This window comes from Dryas octopetala, chromosome 1, assembly GCF_963921425.1.
Source record: "Dryas octopetala chromosome 1, drDryOcto1.1, whole genome shotgun sequence".
NCBI lineage: Eukaryota > Viridiplantae > Streptophyta > Magnoliopsida > Rosales > Rosaceae > Dryas > Dryas octopetala.
The window spans coordinates 3,756,567-3,782,349 of record NC_141366.1 but is presented as its reverse complement, the minus strand read 5'-3'; the positions used below and the strand labels follow the sequence as shown (position 1 = coordinate 3,782,349).

Sequence of the window (25,783 nt, the reverse complement as noted above, 5' to 3'; positions counted from 1 at the left end):
GTAAGCCGAATCAATCGTTTTTTTGGTGTCTACTTTGTTTATATCTCAGAAGTAACTAAATGCTTATGATTATAACAAGGACAATGGCCTTTAGATCGATTCTCTATGTTGAAGATGAATTCTAGAGCAAATTTAGCTGTCGCATACAAACACTAGAGCAACCGTCGTCATATGTACTTCTTTTAGCTCGACTTGTTTTTCTTAGTTTTTTTTGTCCAATACATGTGCTTAATAGTGGCACATTATGTTTACCAAAATAAAAAGGTTTAATAATCCAATCTTTTAGTTCTCAACCATACTAGCTATTTTCCTTTAAAATAAAAGCACACTGCCCAGAATCATAAAATGACTTCTTGTAATCACCAACACAACAAGAAGTCAATTTGAACTCTTTTCTCACTCACCAACGTTTTTCTGGAGTTGGTTCCTCTCTGATTACTTACCATCTTTCTAAGCTTCAAATGGGGAGATTCTTCCTTATCGAACATGATTCAACTCAAAAAAATTCTGCTTGTGCGGCACATGGCAAACACACATTGGCATGGAACATGAATACCCCATCTAATACATTGTTATATCAGTTCTACTGTTTACATGCCAAGAAAAATATTTTGGTCATGTTATTTCACTTTGAATTTTTCTTGGGATGATGGCACCCAGTCAAATTCGCAATTGAAAATAAAAATCATAAATTCGTAGTTGGGTTTTGTGCATGTTATTTGGTAAGCACACTTCTTCAAATCTTGCTGAATCACTACCTGTACCTGTATTGGGATTCTGATTTGAAAAAATTTGGGCCTGAACTAACTTTAAGGCCCACCATGTTGAGATGAAAGCGTATAAACTTGGGCCCGGCCCATCCGTAGGTTGTATAGTCCATATATCGTTCGTTGTAAGGGCATAAATTATGCAGCATTCCCTTCCTCATCTCAGTCATCAGTCCTCTTCAAACACGACTGGGATTCCCATACACGGGATCTCTTTAGAATTTCAATAGACGTCTCTCTCCCCCTCTCTCGGCAGACCCAACATTTTTTTTTCTCCTATCTATTGTTATTTTATTTTATGCCCTTTATGGTAATTTTGTTTTGGGTGATTTTTGTAATTTTACAAAATGGTTAAAAGAGGTGTGTAGTGAGTAAATAAAGGGCGTGTAAATAGCAGCCCTCTTCATTTATTTATTGGCTCTCTCACTCTCACAGCCAGAAACTTGGGCAGTCTCTCTAGCGTCAATGGCTCAAGGACGGCTCAACTACTCTACGAAAAGCCTCAAGCGTAACTTCTCCGATGACAATCGCAAATCTGATGCCTCCTTTGCCAAGTAAGCAGTTTGGTTGCTCAGATACTCCGGAAAAAGATTGTTTGTTAAATTGTGTGATTTTAATTTTAGGAGGCAAAAGCTATTGACCAAAAAAACAGAAAGGAGGCAAAAGCTTGCGCAGCACAGGAAGTCTCTCCCAATCGCCTCTGGTAGTAGCTGATACTATTTACTAAATAATCATTATGTTTCTGTTTTATGTTTTTCTTAGCGGTGTAATATTGGTGTTATTTGATTATTAGCTGAGAAACGGCTCGTCGAGGAGGTTCAGAAACATGATACTTTGATTATTGTTGGTGAAACTGGAAGTGGAAAAACAACGCGTATGTTTTATTATATCTTTGCAACATGTTAGATTCTATTATATATGTATATGTATCTATTTATGTGTAGGTATCTATGTTCCTGCTTTCCATATTATTTTGATTTTATGCAAAGGATGTTTTAGTGCTGAGCTTTCAACTTAATAGTGCTTTCCTGTGATATGTTTTTTAGAATTACCCCAATTTTTGTACAATGCTGGATTTTGCGGAAATGGGAAACTCATTGGGGTAACTCAACCTAGGCGTGTGGGTACTGTGAGTGTCGCAAAACGCGTTGCTGAGGAATGTGGTGTTAATTTGGGTGAAAAGGTTGGTTACTCCATCAGATTTGAGGATGTGACCTCTAGTTCAACCAGGATTAAGTACATGACAGATGGATTGCTACTGAGGTAAAATCTATATACAACTCTGTTAGACTATATGTTTACTCTCCAATATTCTCCTCTAGAAGTTTCATTAAATACTTTAAAATCAATGGTGGCATATGCAAGGACAGTTGTTTAAAAAAAATTGAAAAATGTACTTATGGGCCTTTTCAGATAACATCTGCTGAAAACAAATATAAGTGGTTCAGTGGTTAATATGGGACAAGAAGAAATGAGATAAATATGGGAAGCAGATAGGAATCTATGGACATGGACAAGGAGGTTCAATTTTTAAATCTGTTGCATGGCTTAGGAGGCTTAATATGTGTACCTATCATGCTTCATCATAATTCACAAATGTTCCTTCACTGATATAATGTTTGGTGCACTTTCAGGGAAGCACTATTGGATCCATATCTCTCTAGGTATTCAGTTATCATTGTTGATGAAGCTCATGAGAGGACTGTCCACACTGATGTGTTGCTAGGCTTGCTGAAAAATGTACAAAATGCAAGGTCAAAATCAGTCAATAACCACCAAAATACTATGAACAAGAGAAAAAGTAATGATATGCAGTTGGAGACAGTAAGCGGTGCTCAGTGCTTCGGTGTTCTCAAGCAATGCCAAGGAAGAAACCCATTGAAGTTAATTATCATGTCTGCCAGCTTGGATGCACAAATTTTCTCCGAATACTTTGGTGGTGCAAGAGCTGTTCACATCCAAGGGCGACAGTTTCCAGTGGATATATTTTATAGTCATCACCCTGAATCAGATTATTTAGATGCTTCATTAATTACTTTATTTCAGGTATTTAGTGCTCTTTGTCTGTCGGTGTTTAAGCAAACTTTTTCTTGCAAGTTGTAAGTCGATTTAAGTTTATGATTGATTAAAGTTTCAGTTTCTTTTGCCAATTCATTTGAAATTTTTGGAATTTTAGAATATTTTATTCTTCTCCTAGAGGCTCTTCATAACACAAGTATAGGGCTAAAACAGTAGACTATACAAAAGAATGATCCTTTAATAGCAGCCTAGCAGGAATATACAAATAGAGTTGAATTTAGGAAAGCCAAAAACAGTCAGAAAGTATGGTTTTAAAAAAATTTCGTCATTAGCTTGTGTGTGCACAGCATCTGTTTTGTATACCTTATGAATCTATATGTTATTTCTTTTTCTTTTTCTCTTTTATAAAAAACTTGATAACTTCCCCAGTTTCTCTTTCTTACTCTCCTCTGTTTTTTTTTTTTTGAAATTTTCTTGTATGCAATGCTTATAACTTAGTCAAGCTAATCAATTTTATCCCCTATTAATCAGTTCTCATTGTTGGGAATAGCCTTTCTCCTTATCTTGACTTAAATTGACTTTGGAATTATTGAAGCACTTTAAGTAGTCATTAGAACTTAATGGTGATCCCTAAATAGCGTTCTTGTTCTTATATATGTATCTATGTGCCATTAGATTCATCTGGAGGAGGACCCTGGTGATATACTCGTATTTTTGACGGGTCAAGAAGAAATTGAATCTGTAGAAAGACTTGTCAAAGAAAGACTTAAGCAGCTACCAGAAAACAGTAAAAAACTATTAGCTGTTCCTATATTCTCATCTCTTCCATCGGAACAGCAAATGCGAGTTTTTGTACCAGCCCCTCCTGGGTTTCGTAAGGTAACTTTTACTGATAGGTAGCACTCAGATGTATTGTGATGGTTGGCATAATAGCCCCAATATGGTCACTTGACCCCTTTAAATATTTTTTTTTTTATTACAAATATCCCTACACAATTTTTAAAAACCGAAAAAACAAATAAAATTGTGGTCAAACCCATGGTCTGTATACTGGGAAACATGTTCATGTTGTTATGATTTTGGAAACCCTGGTCATAATGAATTCTTTTTACTGCAGCTGCTGGTTGGTTAATTCACGGAATTTTTTCTGTGACAATTATAAATTTTGAGATTCTTCTAGTTCTCTACACTTTTGTTTGTGTCTCTCACATATGTGTATATCTAAAGTTGTTAATTTCATGAACTTGACGATATTCGTTTGGGTACTCTCTAATTCTGTTAGGTAATATTGGCAACAAATATTGCTGAGACGTCAGTGACAATACCTGGAATCAAGTATGTTATAGATCCTGGGTTTGTAAAAGCCCGCTTCTATGATCCGAACAAAGGGTTGGAATCTTTGATTGTTGTTCCAATTTCAAAAGCACAGGCTCTTCAGAGGAGGTAGGCACAGCTGGTCTTTTTTGGGGGGACCTACCAAGAAGAATTCTTATTAATCCAAATATCAGTTAAGAGGAATAAAAAAAAAAATTATCAATTATTTCTTGTAATCATATTCTAAAAATTTTTTGGATTTCTTGGGAAGCTTATTTTGTGAACACTTTTAAACAGTGTAATATCATATCGTTAAATTATGCTCATAATCCATTTTAGCATGGGTATTTGAACTCATGCTTAAGAACAAATAATTTTTTCTAATGATATTTCTGTTATGCAGTGGGCGTGCAGGGAGAGAAGGACCGGGGAAGTGCTTCCGCCTCTACCCAGAGAATGAATTTGAGAAACTTGAGGATTCGACAAAGCCGGAGATCAAGCGGTGTAACCTCTCTAATATCATTTTGCAACTTAAGGCTCTGGGTGTTGATGATGTGACTGGGTTTGACTTCATAGAAAAACCTTCAAGGTAAAATCTTAAATAGGTTTTGTCTCCTTTTGTTTCCCTTTGGTGATGCCCTGATGCCTTTTGGAACTTGTGATGGTGGAAAGCAATTGCTACTTTAATGAATTTTTTCAAGCAATTTAGTTATAATAAATATTTGTTTTGTTATCTATTAAAGGAATTATCATAAATGTTACTATTTCACCTTTGAACAGGCAGTCTTTTATAAACGCACTGGAACAATTGATCCTGCTAGGTGCATTAACAGATGAGTTTAAACTGTCAAATCCAGTTGGACTTCACATGGCTCGCCTTCCCTTAGACCCTATTTATTCAAAAGCTCTAATCCTGTCAAGTGAATTCAATTGCCTGGAAGAGATGTTGATAACTGTTGCAATGCTCTCAGTAAAATCTATATTTTTCTCTCCCAGTGAGAAATCAGAAGAGGTATTTGTGCATGAATACCTATATGTCTCCTGTTAATTTCTGATAGATTATGTAGATCGAAATTAAAATGGAAGTAACTTAGTGAGTTATTTGTCAAAATATTTATTCGCAATGAGGCTCTGTAAGCAATAAATCCATTAGGTGTTGGCTTTCTGCAAACAATCTTGTATATATTTAAGATGGTTCAAGTGAGATAGACTATTTTTTTGATAAGTAGAAGCAGAAAAAAGTCAAGAATGGAAATCATGTGGATGGGTTTGATGAGAGTCAACTGCTATTAAAAACACCAATCTAGGCAAGGGTTGTCACATTATTCAAGAAAATGAAGTTGGTGTTTAGTGCAAGGCATTGGTGGTTTAACATTCCATTCTTGAATTGGTATTCCCTGTTTTCACTTGTTTTTATGATTTCTCAATATGGCGAACTGTTGCTTCTTAATGTTGTTGCTTTACCATACTAGTGTACTTACATTTTTGTTTCTCCACCCCCTTCCTCTCTCTCTCTCTCTCTCTCTCTCTCTCTCTCTCTCTCTCTCACACACACACACACACACACACACAATACTGCTTTTATTTAAAGTTAAAAGTGTTATATATATCCTGTTGGCAGGCAAGAATGGCAAGGAAATGCTTTGAAAGTCCAGAGGGAGACCACCTCACTTTAGTTAATGTATATCGAGCGTCTAATGAGGTTTTTGAGAAGAGATCAAGTCTTAGTACAGAGAACCATGAAAAAATTCTCAGGAAATGGTGCAAGGAAAATTTCATTGATAGTCGCTCCCTGAGGCATGCTCGTGACATTCACAGGTTTGCTATTAATATTCCTTGTAGAGGTATACAAATATTAATGCTGGTCTCACACTAGATTTGTTGCTGCCCTTTAGGAAGATATGTATGTTTATTCATGGTGTAGAACCTACAAATTAGCTATTCTAAACTTGACAGGTGTTTTTTTTTTTTTTTTGCAGCCAACTTCGAGGAAATGTTGAACAAATGGGTCTTCGTGTTGCCTCTTGCGGGGACGACATGCTTCAGTTTCGAAGATGTCTTGCTGCTTCTTTCTTTCTCAATGTAGCTTTAAAGCAGCCAGATGGAACATACAGGTCTTGAACTTACCTTGCCAAGTTTTGAAATTCTATTGGAGTTCTTTAAGTTCCAGGTCTTAGCAGATCTCAATTGTAGGTCATGAGGATCCACATTTCTCATATGTTTGTCCTTTTTATGTTTTATTATTTAATTCTTCTCTCTTTTTGTCATATAAGCCTCTCACAATTACCTAACAAAATGACAGGACTTTAGCAAACGGTCAGGTGAATGAACTGGTCGTTCACATCCACCCATCTTCATCTTCTCTGTTGTTCCGGGAAAAACCGGAGTGCATAGTTTTCGATGAACTTGTTGAAACTGAAAAAAAATACATCCGCAACACAACTAGAATCGATTATTTCTGGTTAACTGAGCTTGCTCCTCAAACTTATTCCTTGCGGGATTAATGTAGTGCGAAGAGGTATGTTTACTTTATCATTTATGAATTATATTGTTGGATGCATTATCTGGAGTTTGTAGGTTTTGTTTATTTCACATATGCACTGGATAGCTTATCATCTAGTTCTAAATTTGCTCTCTTCTATACGGGGTCTTGGCTTGTTAATATGGATATATTTTAACATTAAGCTTGTACATTTACAATATTACATGCAGGTATGGGAAAGATACCACCTCGGATCTGTAGATAACTTAGTTGAAAGCTCTACTGTATTTATGTCTGATTCCTGACATGCAACAAGGAGAGTGATTATCTAATTGGTGACTTTAATGTTTTAATTATTTAATGTCGACAGAGGCGCCCAATATGAACTCTCACACTCCCCTCAGTAAATTTTGTTCTTTCTCTGATTTTTATTATTTCAACTTTCAAACTACCCTCAATCACTTTTCTCATACTTAATGTCTTCTCCCCATCTCCCCATCTCTGTATAGACTGATTTAAAACTCCTCTGACATGGAAGATTTTCTCCTTCACATGGAATAAAAGAAGAGAGAGCAATCAAAACCCCAAAGAAATGCCCACTTGAGAATCAATGACTCGGTCCTGCCTTACATAAATGTTAATTTTTTCTTTATCTGTTTTTTTCTTTCCCTATTAGTCGATTCTGTCCCAAGTGCTGTCAAACTCAAAAGTAGCCAGTGATGATTAAAGAAACTATTGTCACGTAGTTAGGGAGTTGAAGGGTGGGAGAGAAGCACTATGGGTATTGGGTAATTGGAGGAGTTTGTGTTTGAATTAATTTCCATTTTGGCAAACATATGTTGTGCACTTGGTTTGAAGGTGGAGGGTGAGGTGGTGGGACTGAATGGGAATTGAGTTGGTGTTTAAATACGTTGAAGCTTGACATAAAAAAAAAAAAAAAAAAAAAGAAGAATCCGTTGAAGTGATGTTATGATAGAATTGAAGCCATGCTGGCTTTAGCCTTTCTGAATTCTGATAGATCATTAAAGTCAATGTTGATATCATAATGTCATCTCTTTCTTTAGGAGGCATGGATTGCAGCATGTTTTTTTTAGAAGGTGATGAGATTTAAAACTGAAAGGCACAGAAAACTTTTGTGGTCTTGTTTGTCCAACCACAAAATTTTAAACAAAAGAAATTGTTAGGAGCCTTTTTTTTTTTTGGGCTTTTTTATCCGAATACCACTTGAATTATAGGAGGTGTGTTCTTATATCATCCAAATTTTTTTCTTGCCAATTTACCACCTAAAGTTATCAATATGTGCTAATTTATCACCTGACATCCATTTTTCTATTAAATCATCAAAAAAATTTTCAAACTTCCCATTTTGTCCATGAATACAATAAAAAAATAATATTATTTTAAAAACTATTTTTAAAATATAATTATAAAAAAACTTAAAAATAGAAAAATAAAATACCCTTAAAGGCTTTTTTTTAGTCGGTTTACTTAATTTTTTTTTTTTTCAATATTTCAAGTGCTTTTATCATATGAATTGACAGAACTACCCTTAAAATAAACAAAAAATTTAATTAAAGTGACGGTAAGTGATAGATTTGCCAATATGTGAAAGTTCAAGTGGTAAATTAACAAAAAAAAAAATTTGGATGGTATTTGAGCACACTCTCTGTAATTCAAGTGATATTTGAGTAAAAAAGCCTTTTTTTTGTAGGATAAGAAATTGTTAGGACTTAGGGTGACAAAAAGAGAAAAGAAAAATAAAATTGTTAGTAGAAGTCATTCACTTATTCAAGGATGGTAGAACCGTAGAACCCAAGATTAATTTACTAACCATGCTCATCCATCACTTAATAAAATTTTAGAAATTTCCTTTAATTCTTTTTTTTTTTTTTTTAATATATAACCACAGATAAGAACCCTAGCTATATATATTAATATATATATATATATATATATAGATGGATATCAGTTAGTTCTCCAAGTTTTTGCCCCCATGACCGTGAGAGGTGGTGAGAGTGGTGCTGCCCTTGGAGCACTGGCCTCTGTTCATGACAAAAAAGTTATGAGATCATCATCATCATCAAGAAGATCACCGGGGATTTATATTGATGATCTTCCTGACGTTCTAGTGGTTGAAATCCTTTGTCGACTTCCTCGCGAAGTCGTTGTTCAATGCAAGTGCGTGTCCAAATACTGGTTCACTCTCATCTCCAATCGTTGTTTTCTTCCTCGCTTTCTTCATCTCCAAACGCCTACTCTCTTGTTCCATGCCGACCACAGAAGCATAATACGACGCAAAAACGAACCCAAACCCAAACCCAAACCCAAATGGGGAATTTTTACCATGTTCTCTGAGCCTCATCCGGGCCCTTTCAAAACACTAGTACGCAGGTTTTCTTTGCTGAGTTTCCTTCCTTTGGATGAAGAACCAGTTGTTTTAGCGACCTATAATGACTTACTCTTGTGCTGCACAACCCGGATTTATCAACGGGATTACTACATCTGCAATCCGTACACGAAGCAATGGGTTGCTCTTCCTCCCCCCCGGCAATGCCACCAGTTCGTAACGGTGGGATTCATCTGCGACGAGCCCTACCATAAGTACATGAGGTGCAAGGTTGTGCGAATTCCTACACTGGGAAACAAATCCTTGCATTTTGAGATGGAGATCTTCTCTTCAGAAACTGGTGAATGGCGAGAGTTAGTTGTATCATCTCCGCAAGGGTTAAAATTTAATCTTAATAGGGCTCGGGAGGTTGGCGTCGCTTGCAATGGAATGTTGTATTGGCCAGATAATCGTGGCCGTCTTTTAAGGTTGGACCCGTCGATCAACAATGTGAACACCACCGGTATTAGTACTCGTATTGGTGATCATATTATTGATCATAAATATTTTTGTTGCTTTGTCAATAACCCTGTAGATGGCTGTGGTATTGTTGGGCTCCTACATGTGTTTCAAGGGTGTCTGCGGACGTGCCAGCAAATTTTGGGCAATTGGCCATGTCATACTCTGTGTGTTTGGGAGTTGAGGGAAGAGGAGAAGGAGGAGGAGCAGCAGATTGATGGAGGCGAATTGAAGTTGAAGTGGTGCTTGATACACAGTGTTCGCGTGGACCAATTGGCTTCGGAAAATCTATTTTTTGCTCAACGGGTAGCGAAAGACAAATGGTCGAGGGTGGTAGGTTTGGACCCTGAATCTGAGGGTGTTATTTATTTAAGTGTGGATGGAGACATTGTGGTGTGGAACATTTGTACACATACCTCATCAATTATATATCAAAGAAAGAGTCCAGATAGTGATGTCTACGATTTGCACACGATATATACCTTCCCATTTGTGCTCCCATTTTGTCCCACAGCAGTTCCTAGAGTATTAGCTTAATTGCAATTTGTCTTCTTTTCTGCTGAGGTTTCTTTCCAGTCGTGTGTATTCAGCTTGATTTTATATAAATTATAGATTTCAATTTTCAACAATACTGATCCCTGTGCACTAGGGGAACAACGGATTTCGGGGGAAGAGCTGTATGTTTGTTGTGGAAGACTTTCACAACAATGGCAATTTTTTGTTTGCCAACACTGTTATGATTGCATTTTTTTCAGCATATATGGGTTTTGAAAATGTGTAAGAATCTTCAAATCTTGTTAGATGAGGGTGCAACTTAGTATATGTTATAATGATGATGGATTCTTCAAAACTAAATTATGTCAAACATTAGAATTAAGATCATAAATTACTCATTCTACATTTATTTTTATTTTTTTAAAAATTTATTTGTTGCGATGCATGACCTCCATGTTTCCTTAAGATAGATTAATTTGTGTGCAGAGGCAAACTACCCTTGATCACTTTCTCATACTTACCGTCTTCACCCCATCTCTGTATAAAACTGATTTAAAACTCCTCTGACATGGAAGATTTTCTCTCTCGCATAGAATAAAAGAAGAGAGAGCAATCACAACCAAAGAAATACCCACTTGTGAATCAATGACTCGATCCTGCCTTACATCAATGTTAATTTTTTCTTAATCTGGTTTTTTTTTTTTTTTCCTATTAGTCGATTCTGTCCCAATTGCTGTCAAACTCAAATGAGATGAAATCTTTCACATTAATTCATATGATGAAGTTCTTGCCCCGGTCTCTTGTTGGAGAAACTCCTCCAACCCCCTCTCACAAATACAAGTCCATTTTTATTTGTTCATTCTAAATAAATAAAAAGAAGAAAGAGAAATTGAAGTAGCTCTGTAGTTTAAGAAAGACCAGGTTAACTCAGCAATCGTTGAATGTATTGGTCCTCACATATATAACCGCAGTACTTGCTTTTCCAAACCCAACTGCAGTAGTTGCTTTTCTTACAAATCTTAGAAAATGGGATATTTGAATCTTGCAACTTTTGAGTGGGATCTCATAATCTCAATTATATATGACTTATAATGTGGATTCAAAGACAGAATGAAAGATTTTAAAAAATTATTAATTTATCTTAGTATGTAAATCTCAGCAAAACAAAAAACAAACAAACAATTGCAGTACATAATTAAGCCAGTAACCTAGGAACCGGTGTGGGAAACCAAGGGAGCACAAATGAGAAGCCATATAACGAATGCGAATGCGAATAGTAGACATGAGAATCTGGCCTCTTCCTTTGATATATCCTGATTGAGGTTTTTGTACGAATGTTCCACATGACAATACCAAGATACTTCTTCCAGTGCGTTCTTCCGGCTTATCAATAACGCCTAAAAATAAAGCCACCAGAATCTATCCAATACAACTTTCCATGGTAAGCGACGCCAACCCTCCGTGCTCTATCAAAATGAAAGGTTAATCCTTGTGGAGATGATACAACTCACTCTCGCCATGAATTGCAAGGATTTGTCTCCCTCGATCTGTAGGATTAACTCGTGGCATTGCGGGGTGGGAGGAAGAGCAACCCATTGTTTCGTGTATGGATTGCAGATGTAGTAATCACGTTGATAGTACTCGGTTGCGCAACACAAGACTAAGTCATTATAGGTAGCTACGACAACTGGTTCTTCACCCAAAGGGAGGAAACTGAGGACAGAAAACTTAAATGCTGGATCCGTCCCTGCTTTTCTGGTCCTATTTCTTTAATGGCTAATGTTGATATTAGGCCTACAATGCACACACTTATTCCTAATTTTGGGCGGAGAGGGGTCAAGAGGCCCATGGAAAGCTAACTCCACACTAATCTGGGCCTGCAACACCACTGGTGTCATCGAATTGCTCCTTCTGAATCTGGGCCAGAGGGGAGTCCAGCAAGACTCGCATTAAGCAACCCAACTCATGCTCAAGACCATAGCAAGCTAGTTTTTCTGCAACTCCCTTCTCTTCCCCATATTTTCAGAATTCAATAGCCCTGCAGCCTTTAGACCAAGCCAAAGGAATCCCCAACAAATATCTGGGATTTGGGTTGACACAGAGATGGCTAAAAGATTAACCTCGCAGCTATTTGTCAGCAGTACTCTCTCTCTCTCTCTCTCTCTCTCTCTCTCTCAAATTGATGTTTGGGGTTTTGTTCAAAACCCTTGATTTGATTCTTGGCTTTGTTGTTTAGGATTATCATCATACACTACTAATGAACACCTCAAGAGGTTGTTCTCTCCTTTTGGAAATGTTACAGAAGGTATGTTTAAATTGCATATTAATCTTCTCCAATTCCTTTTTCTTTAATTTTATGGAAATAAATGATTGGTTTTAGCTTTGTGATTTTTCCAACTTGTTGCTCAGCTAGGTTAGTTATAGACCGTAATACTCACAGACCCAAAGGTTTCGGTTTTGTCACATACGAGTCAGAGGTTGAGGCACAAAAAGCTTTGAAGGCCATGAATGGCAGGGTAATTTCTACTTTTTCGTATTTTGTTTATTCTAAATCACTTTCAGTCGTGTTAATTTTAAGTCTTTGTTAATACTTGTCCAGATAATTGATGGGAGGCTGATTTTTGTTGAAGTTTCCCAGACCGTAAGACATGGAGAGGATACCAAGTCTTGAAGATAAAACTCCTTTAGTCATTATGTGTTCCAACTTTCAGTGTTAAATGACTAATGTTATGACTTGTTTTGCAATGTAGTTTCGCATTTTTCAGTTCGAAGTAAACTGAAAAGGTGTACGATTGATCTCAAATCAGATTACCATGCATATTCACTTGCCATGTATGAACGAATTTTGATGACTTTTGCAACTTTGTTTTTTTCTTTTCAAGTCAAGGAGAAATGGTGCTTTCAACCCTTTTTTTCTCTGTCACAGGTTCTTTCAACCTTATATGGTCATCATCTGTTTGAATCCTCCTAAATCTTGTGACCATACCTAAAGATCGAAGCATGCTAAAAAGATAAAAGCATGTTCATATATATATCCACAACTAGTCTTAACATCAGAAGCATGTTTGCATCCTAAATCTAGTCTTAAGATCAGAAGTGCACAACTCAACTTTTCATTAAATGAATTTCCCAATCAGATAGTTTGAATAAAACCCACAAGGGGAGTAGAAATTTGAGGGGAAAAAGATATCCCTTGTGCATTGAGACAGATATGTGTTGGAGTTTTGAACATATCAATTCAATTTAAGACAAAATGATCAATCCAAATAGATAATATAACACAAATTTTACAAAATTATTAGATGAAGAAACAAATCAACTCAAGACCTGCTGGTTGCTACCACCTTCTACAATCCATCGTACCTGCTCAAGAAAGCAAAACATCATATTACCACTCTAACATTTGACATGTGGCAGATGAATAATGCTAGTTTTTCCGAATAACATATATTATTCTAGAAAATTCAAAGTTTCCAAAAGCAACTTTGTGGGGACTCAGCCCTTCACTACGTTAACAATTTGTAGTAGTCCAGTTTTGGGGTGAACTATATTTTTGTTAAAGAAATAGTCCAACAAACTTGTAAACTTGGGCACTGGAATTTGCTGCTATAAGTTTACAATGCTCTGAAAGAAAAGGCTACCACTCTAGGTTATATTTGAAATACAATTTTCACAAAACTATGTTCATCGTTCATATCTTATATTATACAGAAGATTCAACAGCAACACACTGACATCACAAACTTATAATAGCAACCATACCCTCTACCTACCAAAACAAATGGAACCTTGGAGATGCAACTTTGAGGTAGTGAGACAATCTTCTTACCTACATATTCAATATGAATATGTCATGGGAGCAAATGAAAGAAGGTTATGCTAAGCTCCCAGCCACCGTCAAAGCGTCCTTACAACATGTATTAACACCAAATTAAGAAACTTATGTATATATCAATCTCAAGAAGAACACAGAACACTTATGAACTAAATCCCACCACAAGTCTTCATACTAACAGCTTCAACTAAATGGTCAAAATAAAGCAATCTTTGGAGTTTTTTTTTTAAAAGCAATCTTTAGAGATAAGCATATAAACTCAGCCAAATGCAACCTACAGCCTGCTTGATACTACCATCCACAAGAAACAAGATTTGGTGGAAGATCATTTTTCTGATCCAAAACCCTTTCCAGAATGTCAAGTTGCCCTGGTTTTGGCTATGTTAAAAAGGGGCCAATGTTTTGTACATGAAAAGTTGGATGATGTTTATAACTAGTAGATGAAAAGCAGCATCTGATTAATAATCAAGGAATACACAATCACTCATATGTAAAAGGAATTTCATCTAACAAATTAGATGATTTAGAACTTCATTAGTGAACTCCATGGAAAGAAATGTTGGCCAAGACAAAGTTGAACGACCAAGCACATAGAACTCAATCCTAATGTGATTTTTCTCTTTATCTCAAAGAGAACAAAAGAATAATAACAGGAAAGCTTACACTACTGACTAAATTTTACCTGACATCCATGTTGCTACCCCATGTGTGCAAATTCCAAGCGAATATTTCTGCCATCCAGCACCTGAAAAGAATCACAAAAACTAACCAATGATATTATTTTTCATTCTATAGAAGTTACTAAGCAAGGCTGATTTCAACACATACAAAGAAATAAATGATGATAAATGAAATTACCTGACCGTCCATTTCTTTTAGAGCAGTGCTGGCTTCAATTTCAGAAGTAAACTTCACAAATCCATACCCTTTTGATTTCCCACTCACATGGTGACATATAACTTTAACTGTTCAATACAATAACATACTTTAAGAAAATATATGGCCATTTATAGGGAATAAGCGCCAAAAAAAGTTAATAACAGCCCCTATGATTTGAACATTACCTTCAATTATTTCACCATGCTTTCCAAAAGCATCCTTAAGAACAGGTTCATTCGTATCATAGGAAAGCCCTACACATTACAGACAACTTAAGCTATAGAATAATTATAAAAGGAGCAAGAAACTGTGAAACAAAAGTTCAGGGACCTATCTATATATTTTGTATTTTACGTAGGAGTTCTCAAGAACTTAATGTCGAGTGCTTTAATTGCAAACATTCCAACTTTTAAGCAGTTGGATGAAAATAACAAAAGGGTTACTAGGAAACATACCATTCAGTAACATATTCTAAGCCTTTGCCCATTTAACAGTTGGATTAAAAACTCATTAGCTTAAAGCACAGTATATTTCCCAATAAAGAGCTTCAACTTTCCCAGAGAACCAACTTGGTTCCATAGTGTGTTCTATATACTAACTCTTGGAAGTGTAACTGATATTGATATAAATGAAAACAAATCCAAATTTCATTTCTATAATCTTCTATCAACAATTCTAATGAAAACGCATATGCTGATTGATAAATTGTTATTTTTTCAGCTTGTAATAAATATTTGACAATGAAATTTAACTTAATATAAAATCAAGCAATGGCCAGCGTTTGGTTGCCGGGAAAACTGAGGAAAAATGAAAAATGAAATTCTCAAAAAACAGATTAAAAGGTAAAAGTTTGGAAGACCTCCAACGAACAATTTGGAGCAAGAGTGGCGTGCCCACAACTTCCTGGCCAAGGCGGACGTACGCCAAATACATACTCCGCCATTTGAGCCTCTCATTTGCCCTTATCGTGCGCCGGTCTACTAGGAAGAAGATGGACGCGAAACGGCGCCGTCATGAGTTGACTGCGCTGCTCCGGTTGTGGTGAGATGGGCCGGAAAAACGGGTCTTATTCTCAGCTGCCAAGATGTTCTGAGATACATGCTTTAGCGAATGGGTTGCAAATTTGGGTGGCCCATTCCAACTGGGCCTGACTAAAGTAAAATTATTTAAAGGCCCTTAAAGTTTATCTGATACAAACCATCACGTGAGAGTTCGAATTTAGGACGCCTGATGTCTACATATCGTTCCATTGTTGGATCCATATTCCATATTTCTCTTGCTCTCTTTTCATTTGTAACAAATTTGAATAAAAAAATAATTGAGTATTATTGTTAACCTAAAAACTGTTATGATATTCCTAAAAAAGGATTTGAAATTATTGTGAAATAAAATGTCAGGTGGTAATCAAACAAATAAAAATAAAGAAAATAACGACTTTTAATTAATGTTAATTTATGCAAGTCTCACAATAACCTTATATCAATTAATGACTGAAAATCGCACGCACAAAAACAAAGTGGATGGTGTTTGCATCCTATCATATGTTTCATTTTCAAGTAGTTTACCTAGCAGTAGCAGCAAAAGGCAGTATAATCGTTGCAAATTAGAGGAATAAAATTGTGCATTAACTTACAAACCTAGTATGCATGCGGCTGATTCAGCTCCATGACTCATGGTCAACAGAAGACAAATGGGTACTCCAAGCAAGAGTTTTTTTACAGTCTTTACTTTCACTATGGAGGAATTAGGGGACTTTACCATGAAAGTTATGCGGCAAACCCAAATCAATCACGCAAACAATAGATAACAAAGCACAAAAGTTGCAAGCGATCAACCACTCACAACTCTAACGACTTAATGAAGCAAATAAATCCTCACTCAACCAAAAATAAACTAGTTCATTACATGACGTTGTACAACGACATCCAAGCTTTCTCATCACCAACAAAGCAATGAAAATCCTCACACTACACCGTACAACAAATGCTAATTAATTGCTTAGAATTTATGCCCAATAACACCAGTATTGTAATTTGTACCCCACATAGCATAAAAAAGAAAGGTGTTATAAAAGGCAAATGGAATAAGGCATAAACAACTTTACCCAAAAAGAAAAAACAGACGTTCCTTTCAACACATTCATAAAGCAAGCCATCAACACAAAACACCAAGGGCCCAAGCACAATTCTCACCCCAAGGCAATAGCAGAAACAAGGGGTTTCATTAATTAATTCCAAGAAAAACAAAGTTCCTAACTTGAAGATCACATAGATTAAGGATTACAAATGTTTCCAAATTCATTGAACTTTATGTTCTTCCTTTTTCCCTAAAAACAACAAAAACAAAGAGCTGAATACAGATTACATACAAATGGAGAGAAGGCAAACTAAATCTAAACATCATGTGGAACAAATCTAAGCCTTCTTGGGGGACTTGGTGGCCTTGGAGGGAGATTTAGGCTCTTTGGTAGCCGCCTTCTCCGACTTCTTGGGCAAGAGAATTGGGTTGATATTTGGGAGCACACCACCATGAGCAATGGTAACACCAGCAAGTAGCTTTCCAAGCTCTTCATCGTTCCTCACAGCAAGTAAAAGATGCCTTGGGATAATCCTATTCTTCTTGTTGTCCCGAGCTGCATTTCCAGCCAATTCCAGCACCTGAATATAAAAACCCACAACCCATTTTGGATTAGCTTTAAGTACAAGCTAACATCAATTCATTTCCTTCTTCTCTTTCCTACACTTTCTCAGTAACCAAATAGAAATTTAGGTCAAAATTTAGCGAGAATTTAACAAACTAGCGAATATACATCATAAACCCCCAAATTCAACACAACCCAGAAACTCCAAGCTAAAACAAGATCAAACCCACAAATCACAGAAGTAAGGAACATCAACGAATAGAGAGAGAGAGAGAGAGAGAGAGAGAGAGAGATTATTACTTCAGCTGCGAGGTACTCAAGGACGGCGGCCAAGTAGACCGGAGCTCCAGACCCGACTCGCTGAGCGTACCTCCCCTTCTTCAAGTACCTTCCAATACGACCGACCGGGAATTGCAGACCGGCCTTGATGGACCGGGTCACCGGCTTCTTCTTTGGACCGCCACCCTTTCTTCCTCCCGCACCTTTCTTCACCTTCCCACCAGTCTCCATCTTCAACCCTAAACTCAACTAAGACTTCGAGAGACCCTTTTAGCTCAAAACCCGAATCGAACTGACAAGCAGGAATGGAAGAGAGAGTTGAAAATTTCAGGACAGTGGGTTTCTGAAATGAATTTCGGATGGGCTTTATAGAGTGCGATGTATTGCGAACCATTTTCGCTCAGGGGGTGGGGAAGGCTGGAGGACCTGGCCAGTAGACACTGGCCGTTCGATAGGGGTTTCATCGACGGTTAGTGGAGGTTAGTGGAGGCTTGAGCCGCGATCCGCGTACTTCAAAATTGGCCAATGGGAAGCAAGTTTGCATTTTGTAGTTTTCAAATTTTGTTTTCCCTTTTGTTTTTTTTTTTGTGAAAAGTGGCACATATTGGCAAATTTATAATGGACCACCGCCAATTTTTAATTTTCTTGTTTTCAATTTCCCGCTGCAGTTTCTGCTGAGCTTTGGTAATTTCAAATTTTAAAAGTTATGGGTTATCAACAGTGATTCATGGCCAACTTGTGTTAGAGCATGTGCAATGGTTTCAATTTCAGTTTATTGACATTTTTTAATAAAAGGATTTGCAATCCAGTGTTAATGTCAAAAATTAAATTGACATACATGTCGAAAGTCAAGAATTGAGTCAAAAAATTTATATGTAAATTGAAATTGACTTCACAAATGTCAAGAAAAAGCTAGATCCACTTGAAAAATAAGATGCATGTGAAGAGAGAGAGTGTATAGTTGGCAACTTCTAATTAGTCGAAACTCTTCTCATATTTTCACTCAGACAATTTTTTTTTTGTCGAAATTTAATATTTTTTTGGATATTAATTTAAAATTATATAAAAATATTATATATTGTGCTCATTTGAAATATTTTAGTAAGACATTTTCAATGGTATAATTTTTAAAATAACTATATTTATAGATTTTAATTTATAAGAGAGTTTACAAAAAGTAATTAAAAAATATATAGGTATTGACTTATGTAATTGACTTGAATATTACAACAAAATTGTTTTATGTCAATTCAATTATTGATACGGAATCAATAAAGTTTGAATTGAATTAATATTGACATCAACTATTGCACATGCTCGATTGAGCAGAATTAAGACATTTTAAATTTGAACCCTCAAGGATATTAAAGTATAAAATTTTAAATAATTTTTTAATGGAATCAATTATGGGATGAACGAGCGTGATGAAAATTTATGTTCATTTTTTTTTGTTAAGTAATAAACATTTTAGTTGAAATTGTAAGTAATTTGTAACTAGATGAAATTGTCCTAATTAATTGAAAAATATAACTAGTTAGGGACCGATCTTAAGAATACCATTGATTTGTGTCATGAATAAAGCTTCAGTTGTTACATGAGATTGTGATTTGTGGTATGCAAACTCTAGCACTTTCTCTTTAGCTTTTGAATAAGGCCTCGTTTGACACTAATTCGTAGAAGCGCTTATAATTAATATTACTTTTGTTATAAACATATATAAATTTTTATAAAAATTTCAAGTGCTTCATGCAAAAGTTCAAAAAACTACTTAAAAACGTTTTTATAACTCAAAAGTATTTTTATTTATTTATATCAAACCAACCAAAAACGCTTTTACTAATCTAAAATCATTTTTGCCAATTCTAAAAGTAATGCCAAACAAGCCCTAAAGGCCTATGAAAAATATTGACTATATAATCAGCTTAAGAAGCAGATTTTGCATTGGCATGACATGTCATTTGAACAATGTAATAAATGAAAAATGGCAAGATGCCCTCAATTTCGGCTTTACACTCAAAACTTGAGAGTTAAATTGTAAACTCCAAAGGCCAATGATAATTTTACACTCTAAAATAATAAATCATATTATAATTATTATCAAAAACTTGAACAAACCTAGTAAAATGCAGGGTCATTCCAACGACTTTGGTGGTCAGTAAAACAACAAATATCTCACAGTGCGGCTTCGCTTTAAATGAACTCTATTTATATGTATGTATATTTAGTTATTTACATACTTTGCATGCCCCATTTAGTTTAACAACTATGAAGAATTTTGTAAATTAAACACATTTAAAATTTTGTTTAGGTTATTAATTCCTAAGCATATAACTCAACTATTTGGATGAAAGCTTTTAAATGAGAGATTTAGATTTGAGTTTTAGTATAACTTGTTTTATTGAACTTTAGAAATATTAGGGTGCGTTTGGTAACGTTTTACAAAACGGTTTTTCATTTTAAAATTCAAAAAATAACAAAAATGCGTTTTGTTGCCATATTGAGAAAACAGTTTTTGAAAAACATAAAATAAAATTTATAGTTTATAGTGTAAATTCAGAAAACGACTAAATGATGTTTTCAGTGAATTTAGAAAACATAGAGAACATGGATACAAATAAAAAAAATTTACAACTGAAAAAAAAAATGAAAAAAATAAAAAACATGTGATCTGCACCTTCTCCCCACCTCCGGCGGCAGCCTTACCCCCCGCCGCTGCCCACCTCACCCATCTCTCTTCTATTCATCTATTTCTTTCTCTCTCTACCCATCTCTCAAAATATATACTTTGTAATCCTCTATAGTTTCTAATTCTCACTTCAATAAACAAATCAAGACTCACCGTAACATCCATGGCAGGAAGCTCACGAGCTTTAATAACCCTTACATAGAGAAAATACATTCGTTCAACTAGATCATAGGTGCTTGCAGTTTTGTCTCCATTAATAATACAGTCACCAACAACTCTTCCACCTCTAAGGTAGTCGCGTCGGCCGAAGTGGGTTGGATTTTATGAAACTTTTTTTTTTTTATTATATATTTTATGAAATTGGTTAATAATAATTTATAATTAATATTTTTTGTGAATATAATTATTTGGTTGTAATAATTGGTTAATATCAAATGTGTTTTCATTATTTTTGTTTTATATAATTTTTTTTCAATTACGCTACCAAATGCCTTCTCATATTTTGAGAATGCATAATTTAATTTGTCATTTTCATTTTACAATACAGTTTTTAAAAAATTGTTCTGTAAAACGTTACCAGATGGACCCTTAATTTATTATGTTCATAAAACCTATATGAAAATGAGATTATTTAAGAAAATGAAGAATGTCAAATACTTAAGGGCATGCTTATTATGATGGAATGGGAGTGAAATGAATAGGATTTATTTCCATTCCAGTCTAATTTTGTATTCACTTACATTTGGAAATCAAAAGTAAACTAGGTCCACTTCAAAATGAGTAATCACATTATTTTTTTTAGAGGAATCACACTCCTTGAAGGGATTGTTCCATACCAAAATTGCTCTCAAATGAGTAGTTGAATAAAATATAATGTATTTTGTAGATGCGTATTTTAGTAATTAAATTATATTGGATTATGGTTCATGATTATTAATACAATAATGCTAATTGTCTCACATTTGTATTTCATCTTATGTGTCATTACTTTACTGAAAGAATAATTATTTTTTTTTTAGGTTTTTTATTTTTTTATTTTTAGTATTCAATGTATGAATATCATGTAATATGGTATGAAATTGTAATATAAAAATGTGGTACTTGTAACATTACTATTATTAATAAACACATGAGTGAGAATCAACTCCATTTTCATTATGGTTTCATATGATTTTAGTAAACAATTAAATGAGAATGACTACTCTCCACTCCAATTTTTTCTATTTTCCATTCATTATCTCTTTGATTTATTTTCTCTCCTAGTCTATATTAGTTAACATGGCCTAAAAGAATATGTGATTTCAACTCGTTTATTAACTCCTACTTCAGTGGCAAAATGCTCGAAACTTCGTGGGTTATTTAGTTTGGTTTTCACTAGGGGTGTGATTTGGATTGGAAAATTCGAATCCGACCGATTTCAATCAGAAAATTTTCAATTTTGGAACGTTCGAAATCCGAAAATGCTGAATTCTGAAAATTTTGAAAAAAGTTGGATTGGAATTGGAATGTATCTGTAAATTCTGATCCGAAATTTTCCAAAGGCATTCCGATTCGATATTTTTGAAATTATGCCAATTTATTCCGTATTTATATTAATATTATATCATTTATTTAGTTTTTTACTATATGTTTCATTAATTTGTTATTTGTTTCAAACATACACATACATATATATTAAAAAAAAATAACTAATACTATCAATATAAACATATGTATATTATAAATATATGTGTATCATAATAACATAAATGCTAACAAAAGCACCCACATTTTTTATACGTGTAATTACTAATTTTTTTTGTTTGTTTTTACTAATAACAAAAAGTAACGTGAAGATTCTGATTTTTTATCTGAAAAATTTTATATTTTATCCTAAAGTTCCGAAAATGTGATATTCTGAAAAAATCAAAAAATTTCGAGAAATTCGAAAATTCCAAATTGGAATGAGATGTTGAAATTCCAATTTTTTGGAATAAAAATTTCATTCCGAAATTTTTTGAATTAGAATTGAAATACCCTATTTTCGATCCAATCCGTCCGAAACACACCCCTAGTTTTCACGAATTCAACATCAAATGAGACTCTAGACTTGTCATAATTTTATTTTCAATAAGGTTCTACCCTTTTGGAGAATATCTTGACTTGTGCGGGATTTTCATACTTTTCTATTGAGAATACTGACTTTTACATTAAGACATGCCTATAGAAAAGGCAAATGGTGTGGCTAATTAATTGACAAAAAAGGGGCACTCATGTCTTCATGCTCTCAAGAAAAAGATTTTTTATCTTTTAAATAATTAATTTTTTGGATAATTTAAATTTTTGGGATTAGTTCAAATAGTGAAGGTCGATACCACTATAAGGGTTAAGATTAAGATAGATGATGAGTCGATTCTCTGTAACAAATTTTAGTAACGAGTGTAGTAAATATTAAATAAAATTTATTCAATAATATGTTTTTTTACCGGCAAGGAGGTCCACAATTTTCCAATTAATAAAACGGGTGGGCGGGTTACCGACTTGGAAGCAAGTAAAGCAACGTAAACACTGAACACGGAGGGCATAACCGTCATTCACAGTCGTCACCACGCGTCGCGCCCTGATTGGACAGGTTAACTTTCTCCTCTCCGCGTTGTCACGCATGACATGACTTTCCATGATGATATTTAGTGGAGTGGAGGTGGGTGAAGAAGGAAGGCACAGCCACCGTCTCCATAGCAAGCAACTAAGCAAGGTCTAATAACCACACACACCAACACAAAAGGGAAACGGAGTCCTTCATTGTCTTTGAGAGTCGCAGTAATTAAAGCTCGTTTTTCGTTTTTGCCTAGAATTTCTGCCACCACCATGGTCAGTATCTATTTCCTTACTCTTTTTTTTTTGGGTGCTTTTTGGAGTAAATTGGGATATGATCTCTGATCCTTGATATGTGATGGGTTGTAGATATATTCGTTTTAATTGAATTGTTATGGATCTGAATTTGGGTTTTGTTTTGATTTTTAGATCCTTTAGTGTCTAGTAGATGAAGCTATTTGCTTAACAATGTAAAATTATTTTGTCGTTTTTGGTTTATAAGATGCATGACAATCCGAATTTATACACTAGCTTTGATTGGTGTGGCGATGTTTGTATGCTTTTGTGGTTGTTTGATATGATCACATCCATATATAATCTTCATTTCATTGAACTTTGGGTGGGGTTCTTTTCATGTCTGGCATTTGGGTATCGATTCTGATTGTGTTAGTGTTGATGACACGGAACGTGTATTGTGAAATAGCATGTATCAATTCGATGTTGTCATTGTTGATTGTGAAGTTTGTCTGTAGTTGCATAATAGCATTGCAATGTGAATCTAAAACTTGGTTATTCTTAGATACATTATTTGACTGGCATTGAAATCTGATTAAAATGGTGTTTTAGCTTATGGTGATGTGAAACTCCCAACTTTTATATTTTATGTTATTTGATTGGGAGTTAGGGATGGAAGTGAGTTAAGTTCTGGGTTTCTAGTTGGTTGTACTCATCACCTTTACTTTTGAGTGAGTCCATTCTTTACAGATGCTGCAAGTTGAGCTTAATCTTGCAAGTATAATACAAGTGCACTTACACTGGTCTGGAAATTGGAATTGGAATTGGGGAGGCGCAACTTTTATCTGCGCTCTCTGGTGCAGGACAGTGTAATTTAGGACTGAAGCTAATCTAAATATAGAGCTGAAGCTAATCTAAAGAAGAAACCTGGCTCAAGTAACCTTATTCCCTTTTTCTTTTCTGAAATTGGGTGTTGCATTAGTTCTCGGTTTCAGATTGCTAGCCTATGCCAGGTTAGTTAGATATCTAAGCTCTAGGCCATTTACATAGCACATGCTTAGGTTCAAGGGCTTCGAGTGAATCCTGTATCACTATTCCCTACCTCTTCAAGAAAGTGGGTGATGCAGAACCAGTAGAGGAAAGAGAAATAGTATAGGGAGGGAAAGAGAGGAGTAATGAGGTTTCAGACTTTCAAATTATTTTCAAATCAAGTTTGCATAATAGAGTTACATCATGGCTTATTGTAGTAGCCACACCAAATCAAAGGAAACTAAATATTAAATCAAATCCCTAGAATAGTCTTTTTAGGATCTCCATCAGTGGATGCATAATGATTATTGTATCCTAGCTGTTTTCTTGTTGAGACAAGATAATTTTGTGGCCTTTGGATTTTGGGGAGTGGCATCATGACATTTTAATATCTGGTGCCATGGTTGATAACTTTGGCTTAACATTGTAGGATATTTTATTGTTTATTGGCAATTTGCAAGATTTTTCAGTCGAGTTGGAGATCTTAATATATGGTTTAGTGTTTAGAAACCAGAATGTATGAGATTCATTTGGTTGATGTATGAGAATAACATATATTTTATGTTTCATTCTATGATCAGGCCAATGCAGCATCAGGAATTGCCGTGCATGATGACTGCAAGCTGAAATTTCTGGAATTGAAGGCTAAAAGAACGTACCGCTCCATAGTATTTAAAATTGAGGAGAAGCAAAAGCAGGTGATTGTGGAGTCACTTGGCAGGCCAGGTCAAAGCTACGAAGAATTTGCTGACAGCCTTCCTGCTGATGAATGCAGATATGCTGTGTATGATTTTGACTTTGTGACCGAAGAGAATTGTCAGAAGAGCAGGATTTTCTTCATTGCATGGTGATATTATAAGCTAAAGCCCATCTCTCTCTCTCTCTCTCTTCATTTTTGCTTATGTTCTTTAGTCTTTACTGTATCCATAGGTCTCCTGATTCATCAAGGGTGAGAAACAAGATGATTTATGCAAGTTCCAAGGACAGGTTCAAGAGAGAACTGGATGGTATTCAAGTAGAGCTGCAGGCTACTGATCCGACTGAAATGGATCTTGATGTTATCAAAAGTCGTGCAAGCTAAGAAGTCTGTCTTTGCTATGGCGTTCTTTCATACTCAGTCTGTTTTACTCTAAGTGAAATGTTAATAGTTCGTGGGGCTGTGAACCTGACTGAATTATGAATCTATGATACTTGGTTTGATGTTCAAGTTTTACCTTACAGTATTGTCTTCCTCTAGGACGAATATAGTGATCTCAGTTTATATTGGAAGATGGAAGAACTTATGCAATTGAGTGACTGAGTGCCTCCTTATAGTTATATCTGAGAGGCTAAGTTGTATCAACTCCTGATGGTAGAAACACTGGGTTTGTTTTGCAACTTCAGAAAAGTGTGATTTGCTTTTTAACCATGCAGAAAAGAGCTGTTATACAGTTAAAATATTGTTTTTCTGGTGTTTCTTGTCATGGATGTAGTATTAAATTATTAATAGGATCTGAAACTAGATCTTGCTTGTTCTTTTGTGTGCCTGTCAATTTGGTTCTTGTCAATCACAGAGATATGATTAATATGTATAGCTTTGCACTAGTCAAAAATTAATAAATTATTGCATGATCTCGTCAGTATGACTTTCTCACATGTAAGCGAGACCCACTGTTATATAGTGGAATCCACTTGAATGTTGCGAGAAAGAGGTCTTATATGATG

The 25,783-nt window shown here is 35.1% G+C and overlaps 6 protein-coding genes across 12 annotated transcripts; 4 read left to right on the top strand and 2 right to left on the bottom strand.

The window, feature by feature from the left end:
* The first annotated feature begins 1,183 nt into the window (after positions 1-1,183).
* On the top strand, positions 1,184-7,012 carry LOC147296609 (pre-mRNA-splicing factor ATP-dependent RNA helicase DEAH10-like). Of its 2 annotated transcripts, XM_086243931.1 has the most exons (13): positions 1,185-1,321; positions 1,391-1,470; positions 1,561-1,641; positions 1,814-2,030; positions 2,402-2,813; positions 3,462-3,665; positions 4,069-4,229; positions 4,504-4,689; positions 4,881-5,112; positions 5,722-5,918; positions 6,080-6,214; positions 6,403-6,618; positions 6,813-7,012. In XM_086243931.1, exons 1-12 carry the CDS (start codon positions 1,233-1,235, stop codon positions 6,602-6,604), a joined length of 2,196 nt encoding a protein of 731 aa, XP_086100057.1. In that variant the 5' UTR covers positions 1,185-1,232; the 3' UTR covers positions 6,605-6,618; positions 6,813-7,012. The 2 variants fall into 2 exon arrangements, 1 of the variants encoding a protein (XP_086100057.1); XR_015122312.1 differs by lacking the exon at positions 6,813-7,012 and having other exon boundaries at positions 1,184-1,321; positions 6,080-6,289; positions 6,403-6,543.
* Positions 7,013-8,575: 1,563 nt separating this feature from the next.
* Positions 8,576-9,964, top strand: LOC147296608 (uncharacterized). Its single transcript, XM_086229446.1, has one exon. The coding sequence runs from the start codon at positions 8,576-8,578 to the stop codon at positions 9,962-9,964; it is 1,389 nt and encodes a 462-aa protein (XP_086085572.1).
* Positions 9,965-11,928: 1,964 nt separating this feature from the next.
* On the top strand, positions 11,929-12,783 carry LOC147296607 (organelle RRM domain-containing protein 6, chloroplastic-like). Its single transcript, XM_086229464.1, has 4 exons — positions 11,929-12,062; positions 12,159-12,227; positions 12,332-12,438; positions 12,522-12,783. Exons 1-4 carry the CDS (start codon positions 12,026-12,028, stop codon positions 12,591-12,593), a joined length of 285 nt encoding a protein of 94 aa, XP_086085590.1. The 5' UTR covers positions 11,929-12,025; the 3' UTR covers positions 12,594-12,783.
* A 286-nt stretch (positions 12,784-13,069) lies between these two features.
* Positions 13,070-15,691, bottom strand: LOC147296606 (glycine-rich RNA-binding protein 4, mitochondrial-like). 6 transcript variants are annotated; one of them, XR_015119889.1, is made up of 6 exons: positions 15,496-15,691; positions 14,822-14,890; positions 14,616-14,722; positions 14,440-14,521; positions 13,752-13,829; positions 13,070-13,285 (listed from the first exon to the last, which is right to left on the bottom strand). XR_015119889.1 is itself a non-coding variant. In XM_086229214.1 (5 exons), the coding sequence occupies exons 1-4, from the start codon at positions 15,590-15,592 to the stop codon at positions 14,455-14,457; spliced, it is 321 nt and encodes a 106-aa protein (XP_086085340.1). In that variant the 5' UTR covers positions 15,593-15,691; the 3' UTR covers positions 13,070-13,285; positions 14,440-14,454. The 6 variants fall into 6 exon arrangements, 1 of the variants encoding a protein (XP_086085340.1); XR_015119887.1 differs by having other exon boundaries at positions 13,696-13,829; positions 14,440-14,502; XR_015119888.1 differs by having other exon boundaries at positions 14,440-14,502.
* A 1,147-nt stretch (positions 15,692-16,838) lies between these two features.
* On the bottom strand, positions 16,839-17,922 carry LOC147296605 (histone H2A). Its single transcript, XM_086238457.1, has 2 exons — positions 17,578-17,922; positions 16,839-17,293 (listed from the first exon to the last, which is right to left on the bottom strand). The coding sequence occupies exons 1-2, from the start codon at positions 17,785-17,787 to the stop codon at positions 17,051-17,053; spliced, it is 453 nt and encodes a 150-aa protein (XP_086094583.1). The 5' UTR covers positions 17,788-17,922; the 3' UTR covers positions 16,839-17,050.
* Positions 17,923-22,912: 4,990 nt separating this feature from the next.
* Positions 22,913-25,593, top strand: LOC147296604 (actin-depolymerizing factor 1-like). Its single transcript, XM_086237684.1, has 3 exons — positions 22,913-23,092; positions 24,661-24,926; positions 25,010-25,593. The coding sequence occupies exons 1-3, from the start codon at positions 23,090-23,092 to the stop codon at positions 25,158-25,160; spliced, it is 420 nt and encodes a 139-aa protein (XP_086093810.1). The 5' UTR covers positions 22,913-23,089; the 3' UTR covers positions 25,161-25,593.
* The last annotated feature ends 190 nt before the right edge of the window (positions 25,594-25,783 follow it).